Consider the following 10,299-nt stretch of genomic DNA (forward strand, 5'->3'; position numbering starts at 1 on the left):
ACCTTAGCTAAGGGATTTTTAATTCCATTTTACTATTGTAACGGAGCTATCAACGTTTTAAAATTGTGAGTTTCTTAACTTGTGGCTTAAGAATTAACTCTGTCGTAGCACGAGTTGATGTGAATGTGTTTTTTCTTTCTTATTATTCAATAAATCACTCTGGATTGGTGTCTATAACTTTTCTTATTGACTAAAATAATAACTCCAATCGTACTTCACTCTTAATAGACTCTTGGGACTATAAAAATGATTGAAATGTCATAGCTGGCAGGATCTGAACGAGCGTAGGGACAAAGACGGGCATAGGTACATTTACCTTGGACCATATTTACTTGAGAGAAGTAAATTATTTTCAATGGTTCAAATCTCAGAATGTTTGCAGTTCACGAAACTCAAATGGATTCTCATTTATCACTATCGTTGCGCATTGTATCATGAATATATTACGTATCGAAATATTGGAACTGCATAACAAAAAAATTATGAAAACCATAAATAGTATACTTGAAGATTGACAATTCTTCTACGCGACTTGAGTGAGTTCATTTGCGATGAAATCCTACTTGAGTACAAGAATTAGTTAAAGCATGAGACCTTTCTGGGGTCCCGTGAGTTGAGATGTCTCAGATACTTAAACAATTGAAGAAAAATTACTTGCCTCAAGAAAATATGTTTCAGATACCAGAATTTTTTTTCTTTGTGTAGTATAAATTCAATTGCAGTTCGAGAATTCATTGTTTAATTAATACAAATATCTGTATGAATTATTTTCAAGAAGGAGGAACATAAATTCAGATTTTGTTGATTTAGATAAGTGTTTCATAAAAAGAGAGCCTTGGTCCTCTTCTCCTTATTAACAATCACTTGAGCCATGTCCTATTTTCCGAAGGCAAGATGGACTGACACCTGAACCACAGTTTTTCCTCTGGAGAGATAAGAACTTTTTCCACGAATTCAGCATGAAAATCTGTGTCCGTCGCGAACCATCCAGACATTATTAAATTTAATATTTCCTTCCTCCTTCCCACTAATTCTTCATCCCTCAGGATGTGATTGTATAAGTTGACATCGTGCAATGTCTGTAACATAACCAACACTTGACAATCAACAGCAGCCTTTTTCAAATTCTTCGGTTTCATTGCCCAAAGTTCATAAAAAATCATGCGATATTTCACATCATATTCAAGGAATCGATCTTGAGAATGAATATTATTAAAAATATCACATAATATGGTAGCATAGTCAAGCGTATCGTTATGATCCGCAGATTCTCTGAGCGCCACCAGGAATAGATTTTCATAAGGCCAGCACTCTAATAGCTGTTTCAGTACACTCGTAAAACCCAATAATTTAATCTTTACATCATCGAGATTGTAAAGAGATGATTTTTGCAGGAAGAATAAAATAAAAAAGGACCCTATTTTTTGCCCTGGACGAAGCAAATCTCGTGCAACGGTATCATCCTCACAATTGATTAATATTTGACCAATATTCGTAATTATTCTAATCTTTTGGTAGTCGTCCAATAACTTCCAAAAATATTGAAAAGCCGAATAATTGCCACCGACAAACGCATTAAGAAACATAATCTCTGGGAGCTGATAATTAGGATCATAATAATCAAGATTATATATGCGAAATGAGCTAAGAATGTCACTGCTGATCTCGCCATCTAGCTCATTCTGCATACGAGCCATCCAATAAACTGGACAAACATCTTCCAATCCATAATGAACGTTCATATAACGATCTCTCCAATTAATAATTCGCTCCACATCTGGTAGTTTTCCCCAAAGATCTATGATACAGTCTTCAAGGCAACATCTGCAGAATACAGCCCACGTAGCGGAACTCACTGGGAGGCAGTTGGAAAAGTACAATGATCTTAGTGTGTCAGCTATATCCAAAAATTTATAATCAATCCAATGAATGTGCTCCATGTAATCGCCGAGATTGTCCCATTCCTGATCTAAGGACCCTATTCTAACGCCACGAAACACAACTTCTAAATCATTAAAAATATCCAATATCTGCGATCCCATTGCTCCCACTGCGAACATTAATTCATCTTTTACTGGTTTAGAGAGAATCAAATGATTCAGCACACTTGTTACAGTACGAGGCATTATCGATCCGGGATAGGTTTTATCTCTTATGCAGGATTCCATAGCGTCTCTCAAGGCCGAATGCCTCCATAGCTGTTTGGAAACTGCAATCGCTGCCAATCGGCAGAGACTGAAATCTCCGTGATATATTGTCATGGTCGTAGTTGAAAGAGTCCTAACCTCATTCGTTTGTTCTTATTTTTATATCACATTCTTCCACTGGGGAGGTCACCTGAGGAAAGATTTATTCAGCGGTGAATTTTACTTTTTTGGAGAAATACTGATAATGAACGAATGTCACTTTTATTAACATTAGTGAATGGAAATAATCATCACCTTACACTTTTTTTCCAGTACTCGTTGCAGAGAATATCAAAGGGAAATGTTTCAATTGGAATTGAAAGGTCAATTTCAATTGTTTACTGTCTCCAAGTCTTCTGTTTACTTTTAGTTTCAACTGTTTCTACTGGGACATCTCCCTCGTCGACCCAAATAGAGGAAGTTATTTCTATACACAATTTGTCTATAAAAATTTCTATGAGAAGCTTACAGACATCGCCACTTTGTGAATTTCCAGAATTTCGTGAGAATAATGACAATAAACAAACAGGAGCAAGACTTATGAAATTGTGAATAATTTCATAGGCCCCAACGCTTCAATGAATCTTATAAGGATTGTAACGAATATGTTGAGGGTATGTTCATTAACAACACTAGCACGATCTGATAACCTATCACCGCTTCGAGAGCGTGAGGGTACCTAACCACGATCGTTCTGTTCTGGGGACCTATTCTCGAGTGGATCGGAAATATTTCCGTTAAGGGTATTATGGCGGGGTCCATAGCTAGAAAAAAAAGCAGAGAATTCAATGAAAATTGCTGAACAGATGATTCGATCCATTTGAAAGCCGTGTGCAAAATGACAAGATCCCTACTTAAACAATAGTAATGGGAATAATTTTTGAAGTTGCTACTTTTACACGCGGTTGACTGGAGCATCGGTAATTTTAGTGCTTTTCCTACGTTATTGATCTATCGATAACGTAGGAAATTTACAAAAATTACCTATGCCCCATTCAACTGCGTGTAAAAGTAGCAACTTCAAAAATTATTCCCATTATTATTGTTTAAGTAGGGATCTTGACATTTTGCACGCGGCTCTCAAATGGATCGAATCATCTGTTCAGCAATTTCCATTGAATTCTCTGATTTTTTTTCCAGCTATGGACCCCGCCATAATACCCTTAACGATCCAACCTTGCCAATCAGATTTGCGCTCTACGGGCAACTAACTCACAAAAATACTCACCTATGGTGAAGCATGCCCAACTATACACGTGAAAGAAAAGGCACTTTTTTATACGCATCACACGCAATGAACCGGCTTTTTCTCATAGGATTACAAAATGTTGTAGGATACATACGAAAAAAAGGACTTCCTGAAGAGTGTGATTTCATTCTTACACTCGGCAGCAACTACTTTTTTGCCCGATATCACATGATTACACATTTGTCTGAAAAAAGTACCATGAAGGTAATTGGCTTTAGAGTCCCTTTTTGTGGGTCTCTTTCGGCACACTATCCAACCTCATGCACGCGGCTGTGGATTCTATACACTGTACACGGAGAGAAAAATCTCTCAAAAATTAGTGTACCTTCTCACCAACGCATGGGATTTACCGAAAGGGGCACAAAAGAATGGAGAATACTCTATACAAATTGGATTCTGACAATCATAATTCAGACTACCTCTCTCCAAACTTTCGTGTGCCAGCACCCGACTTCTTTCCGCTCATTAGAAACTAGTTTGAGGAATCGTATTTTTATGGAACCAGAGACGAAAAACTGGCGGGGCCCTCTCCACATTTTAGTGTGCCACTCACTGAATTTTCGTTTGCTCTCCTTTACTAAGTAGTGACCTCTGTGATTGGAAAAATGAATTGGCCTCGCAATGCACGTGGAGTACCGCATGGAGTGCAAATTTTAGTGGATGGCATACTAATTTTTGAATACCCGAGCGCGCGACTTCGTAGAGTGCCACCTACTATTTTCTACCTTGCTCCTCCGAATGATAGGAGTGTTACATTTCTCCGATACGTCCCCGAGTCGGTGGACACACTAATTTTTGGAGGGACCTTTCACGAGATTGTCGTGTATTTTTCTCTCCGTGTATAGGCAAACTGACGAGTCTGTTCCCTTCGTAGCTATCCCCACTTCGGCTAATCCCCACGCACATCCATATCTCCCACCTCTGAAAACGAAGGGAACGGACTCGCCAGTCCAACAGTACCGCATTCGCCCTCCTATAGAGCATAGTGGTAGCATAGGAAACCACAGAAAATCAGTGCAGGCTAGGAATGGCCGATATTTTAAGGATGCCAAGTGGGTCAAGTGCACAACTAAATTGATCATTTTTTTCAAAAACCTTGCATAATAAATTGTGTTAACTTGATTAATTCACCTCGCCAGTTTATATTCAAATTGAGTTGGGATGTAATACATGTAAAATTTTATTTTTATTTTTTTCGACCAAAAAATATTTGTGTTATTGACTAAATGGTGATATCCGGTGGGAATCGTGGCAACACCGCTGCTGTCAGCTGATGGTAGAGGCGCGAGGGTTTGTTGATATTTGAACGGGTGTTGGAGGTTATACATGCCTGTGAACAAACCATGGCCTCAGACAAAAATAAAAATTTATTGCGTGACAAAAGGGGACAGTTTATCTCCCAAAAATGTAAAATTCGTGAAACCAGGTCTCGAGAGGGTGTAAAAAATCATCATGAGCAACAAAAATTACTGAAAGAAAGTGCAAAAAAATCAGAAGCAAGAAAACCGAAGGAAGAATCAAAGGAAGAACCTTTCATTTTCCACGCACGGCGCTCTACTACTCATTAATATATCCAGATTCAATCTAATGAATTTTTTAAGAGGGAAATGTCGAGAAACACATTTTATTGGACATTTGGTTATAGCCATAACAAGATCCATTAAAATGATTTCCCGAGATGAATAGATCCTGAGACCAATATTCTTTCGCACAATTCGTTTGAAATTCAATTATAAACACCATTCGAGTCTCATTGATTGATAATTACGTTTGAAATCCTAAAATTCACTTTGAAAAAACATCCATCGTGAGTGACAGGTAGGGTTATGTTGACGGGGGGCGTACAAGCGGAGTAGGACAGCTGTGTGCGCTGTTGTCGCGTATCATCCATTTTGCTACGAGCGATTTTTTTCCCCGGAAGTGAGTCGAAAAATTAAGATTTCGTTCTTATTTGCCCCGGTTCCTCTGATTTCGCCCGGATCAATCGATTCAGCTTTTTTTTTTACATCTTTTCCATATTTTTCGGAATTTTTCATGAATCTCTAAATTGGCCAATCTTTTATTTTAGTGCATAACCTCATAAGAGTCAATGCTGGATCTTCAAATTTTGTTTATTTAAATTCTCAATAATTAATACCGGTTGAAAGATCAAGATTGTCATCTCAATTTTTTAAATATTTCTCGCTATTACAGGAAAAAAAATTGAATTTCTGTTGATTTATTAAACATTTTCACTTGGCACCCTTAAGGAATTAAATGTTCGGGAAGGCCTTACTCTTCCGTTGGAGGCGGAGCTAGGAAAGAGATAAACGAAGAGAAAGAATCTGCCTGTTTCACTGTACACGCCGAGGGTAATTTTACTGCGCAGTCCCGTCGCATAGAAGGACACACAAATTTACCCAAACACATTTACGTTGTCGATGGTAGGGGAATCAACTTCGACTGAAATTTTAGGGAACTGAAGCGTTAGGGAGTAAGCACTGTACCATGCAAGTAGTATCACGTGACTTCAAACGATGAGAATAATATATTTTTGGAAAAAGGTCAGCAGATTTTTCAATTTCTATACAATTCATTCTGTCATTGGAAAGCTCCAGCGAGAGAACAAGAAAAATTCAAGCCGAAGAATTCCTGTACAAACAATCTTTATGGGACAAGCTGTATCGAAAGTTTGATTAACATTGATTTTGCGAAATAATTTTTATTGAATATTTATATTTTTTTTAAATGCGTAGAAAATGTATACTATTTTTCAATAGGATCCGTGCAAACTTAGTAGAATTTTCAATACAACGCGGGAAGAATTTTGTTGAAGAAAAGTAACATGACGCTAACAAAAAATAAAATTCTTAAAGATTCAAGAGTGAATGGAAATTTTACTGATCGGATTCCTTTTTATTTATGACTCATAATTATTCAATGGACGATTGTTTTTTATCTTTACAATTTTTAAAAATGATTCTTTCAAAATCTCTATATTGTAAAAATCCAAATCGACTTCCGATGAAAATTCGGCGCTCGAAATAAGATTCCAAAATTAAGGATCAGAAATGAAGGGTCAACTGAGGCTCAAGGGAAAGCTCTCATGTTCGACTACAAACGTAGAAACGCATTTCACTGGAGAAAAAATGATCAAAGTACTTGGATATCCTTAACCCTCTGAAGTGAATAGGTTTTTCTACCACTCTACGTACATTCCGTAAGAATTTCCCGTTCCCACTCCGCCGGACAAAGTACTACTCAGGCCGACTTTCACTTTAGAGGGTTAAAATCCCTAGTGATTCATTTTATATAATATTGAAAAATGGATTAAAACGTATGATAATTATTTTGACCAAAACCTTCCGCCTAATAATGCGCAAGACGGTGGAAACCCATTAGACTATAAGATAAACATGAAGAGCGTTAATTACAACTTCAATGGAGTTTGAATAGAGGCAATGCGGTAGAACCACGCTGGTCTTCTAATACGAACGCGTTTCAGCCTACATACTCTCTCCATGCGATCCTTCGCCTTCAAGGATCAGTGGCGTTTCCAGGCGTTGCTATTTCAAGATAGATCCCAACTTGACCCCAAGTGCCATCCATGCTCACGATGGAAACAGGCTCAGCGTTACGCCAGTAGATTCAAACGACAAATAAACAAAAAGGCTTGGAACGCAGTAAATAATTGAAATCGACCACTAAAAGCACTCAATACTAATTAATCTATTTCTCTTTGACCATCTCCACAATGAGCATTGGAGAAAAAGCATAAGGTAATAATTATTTCCATTCAGAAATTTCAATGAAACTTGAATCCGTTAATTATCATTATTTCTCCCAATAAAAAAAATTCGCCAATGAATTTAATCAATCTCACTAATCAGTTTAATCTATTTCTCGTCAGGTGATCTCATTAATGGAAGAACGCGATATAAAGATGACCACAAAGGAATGAGGTTAGGACTCCTGCAACTGCCACAATGATAACCTATCATGTCGATTTCAGTCTTTGCCGATTGGCAGCCATGGCAGTCTCCAAACACCTATGGAGGCATTCGCACTTGAAAAACGTCCTGGAATCCTTCCTAGAAACGGGGGTCACTCGTAGAGATGAGACAGTGCCTCGTGCTATAACAAGTGTGATGAATCAGTTGATTCTCCCTGAGCCAGCGAAAGAGGAATTGATGCTCGCAATTGCAACAATGGGATGGCAGATGTGTGATGTTTTCAGCGAGTTAGAATGGATCTACCCTGACGTTATTGGAGATGTATCAAGGCAGAAGCATGCCCAAATCAGTAGTTACATGGACCGCATCCACTGGAGGAACGATCGATGTTTACATCTAGCTGATATAATGAGAGCATTGTACTACTCCAAATGCTTCTCAGAGAATTACACAACGTGGGTGGAGCTGTCCAGATATTGCCTTGAGGACTGCATGAATGATCTTTGGCCAAAACTATCGGAGATGGAGCAGTCGGTTAGTTGGAGAGATTTACACGATATCATCCATGATCTTGGCTTTGATAAAAAACATGAATGTGACTATATTCTCCAAATTTATTGGGTCGCTCGTATGAAGAATGAGCTCCCCAATGCAACAGGTGCTTCATTTCGAGTATGGAATGCAAGTTATTATGATGGGGTTAGTTCGCTTTCAGAGGTTATAATTGTCAATTCATTTGTCAGTGGCAATTATCAGGCACTCCAATATTTTTGGAAATTATTGGATGACAAACAAAGAGTGAGAACAATTACGAATATTGGTCACATAATCAATCATGAATATTCCCATGGTGCTAACACTTTTCTTCTGAAAGAGAAAAGGGGAGGGAATTACTTCCTTTCATTCCTTTTTCAGCAGCTATCTTTTTATCATCTCGATGACGTGAGGATCGGATTATTGCGTTGGGGATTTGTGCTGCGACAGATGTTGAACTGGCCTCATGATAATCGATTTTTGGCGCTGCTCAGAGAATCGTTGCTCTATCACGATTCCATTGATTACGGTCCAATATTCGTAGGTATTTTTAACAATATCGATGACCTGCACCAATTCATTCAATATGATGTGAAGTATCATAGGATTTTCTGTGAAATTTGGACGATGAATCCGAAGAATTTGAAAAAGTCTATCAATGACGCTGAAGCCTTGGGGTTATTAGAAAAATTGAAGAACGTGCGATTATACAATTACATCTTAGAGGATGAAGAATTAAAGGGCATGAGGAAGACGTTGTTGAATAAGATAATGGATGGGTGGCGCAGCATTGACTCTCATTTTGAGGAGGAATTCATCGCAAAAGTTCTTGTCTCTCAAGAAGAACGAGAGTGGTTCAAGTATCAAATCAGTTGGCTTCCGGGAACTAGGAGAAGGCTGGAGTGAGGGCCAGGGCTCTGTTTTTATCAAAAAATTATCTGAATCAATGTAACGTGAAGTTATGTTTGTCCTTGGGCTTGAAAATAATTCAGATATTTGAATCAATTAAACAGTGAATTTTCCAACTGAAATTGAATTTATACTCCAAGCAATATTTGTTTTCATTTATTGAGCTCTAATTTCCTGTATTGGAAAACTATATAAGATGTTCCAACATTCTCATCGTAAGTTGAAAAGTGTGAAAGACAGCGAGATTCTCATTCTAATTTCTTCGAGTTTTGGATCGTTTTTGTGATTTGAATCATTTTCATTAAAGAACAGGAAACAACCTTGTAATTTCTCCAGGTAGTATTCAATATTTAGATTAGATTGATTTGCTAATTCAGAAAACTAAAAAATGTTTTTTACTTTTTCTGTAGAAAAAAAAATCCTTCAAAAATCAGTGCCCGGTGCTCGCTCCCGGATTGGAGTGTGACCGGTTGGAATGAGTTGAAGTGGGTGTGACCCATTATGAATCGAACCACCAACTTGCCGATTAATTCTCTTTTCTTGTTCATTTAAGGATGCCAAGTGGGTCAAGTGCACAACTAAATTGGTCATTTTTTTCAAAAACCTTGCATAATAGATTGTGTTAACTTGATTAATTCATCTCGCCAATTTATATTCAAATTGAGTTGGGATGTAATACATGTAAAATTTTCTTCTTATTTTTTCGACTAAAAAATATTTCTTTTATTGACTAAATGGTGATATCCGGTGGGAATCGTGGCAACACCGCTGCTGTCAGTTGATGGTAGAGGCGCGAGGTTTTGTTCATATTCGAACGTGTGTTGGAGGTTATACATGCCTGTGAACAAACCATGGCCTCAGACAAAAATACAAATTTATTGCGTGACAAAAGGGGACAGTTTATCTCCCAAAAATGTAAAATTCGTGAAATCAGGTCTCCAGAGGGTGTAAAAAATTATCACGAGCAACAAAAATTACTGAAAGAAAGTGCAAAAAAATCAGAAGCAAGAAAACCGAAGGAAGAATCGAAGGAAGAACCTTTCATTTTCCACGGACGGCGTGTAGTAGAACTTGATACGCTAGGTGATAATGAAAACACCGTCATTTTCATCAGGCTGTGACAAAAAGTGAACTTTTCGACACACCCCGCGTGCCTAAAAGTCCAATTTCCACCACATTGTGATGAAAAATATTGTTCGTAATACTATTATAATATACTATTTCTTAATCACCCATCCCTCACCCCCAGACTCCAATATTTCTTTATTCTCTCCACTAGTCATTAATATATCCAGATTCAATATAATGAATTTTTTAAGAGTGAAATGTCGAGAAACACATTTTGTTGGACATTTGGTTAGTCATAACAAGATCCATTGAAATGATTTCCCGAGATGAGTAGATCCTGAGACCAATGTTCTTTCGCACAATTCGTTTGAAATTCAATTATAAACACCATTCGAGTCTCATTGATTGATAATTATGTTTG

The 10,299-nt window shown here is 37.6% G+C and overlaps 2 protein-coding genes across 3 annotated transcripts; one reads left to right on the forward strand and one right to left on the reverse strand.

Moving 5' to 3' along the window:
- Nucleotides 1-722: 722 nt before the first annotated feature.
- Nucleotides 723-2,881, reverse strand: LOC107046759. Of its 2 annotated transcripts, none has more exons than XM_015269463.1 (2): nt 2,447-2,881; nt 723-2,337 (listed from the first exon to the last, which is right to left on the reverse strand). In XM_015269463.1, exon 2 carries the CDS (start codon nt 2,259-2,261, stop codon nt 861-863), a length of 1,401 nt encoding a protein of 466 aa, XP_015124949.1. In that variant the 5' UTR covers nt 2,262-2,337; nt 2,447-2,881; the 3' UTR covers nt 723-860. The 2 variants fall into 2 exon arrangements, with proteins under 2 accessions (XP_015124949.1, XP_015124948.1); XM_015269462.1 differs by having other exon boundaries at nt 2,442-2,881.
- Nucleotides 2,882-6,945: 4,064 nt separating this feature from the next.
- LOC107046758 lies at nt 6,946-9,146 on the forward strand. Its single transcript, XM_015269461.1, has 2 exons — nt 6,946-7,193; nt 7,325-9,146. Exon 2 carries the CDS (start codon nt 7,401-7,403, stop codon nt 8,805-8,807), a length of 1,407 nt encoding a protein of 468 aa, XP_015124947.1. The 5' UTR covers nt 6,946-7,193; nt 7,325-7,400; the 3' UTR covers nt 8,808-9,146.
- Nucleotides 9,147-10,299: the final 1,153 nt, after the last annotated feature.

The sequence above is a fragment of the Diachasma alloeum genome, unplaced genomic scaffold (genome assembly GCF_001412515.2).
Source record: "Diachasma alloeum isolate Michigan unplaced genomic scaffold, Dall2.0 Dall_scaffold_01898, whole genome shotgun sequence".
Lineage (NCBI taxonomy): Eukaryota > Metazoa > Arthropoda > Insecta > Hymenoptera > Braconidae > Diachasma > Diachasma alloeum.

What these genes read in the sequence shown, in the direction of transcription:
- LOC107046759 (XM_015269463.1), bottom strand. Translation starts at nt 2,261, where the DNA reads ATGACAATATATCACGGAGATTTCAGTCTCTGCCGATTGGCAGCGATT.
- LOC107046758 (XM_015269461.1), top strand. Translation starts at nt 7,401, where the DNA reads ATGATAACCTATCATGTCGATTTCAGTCTTTGCCGATTGGCAGCCATG.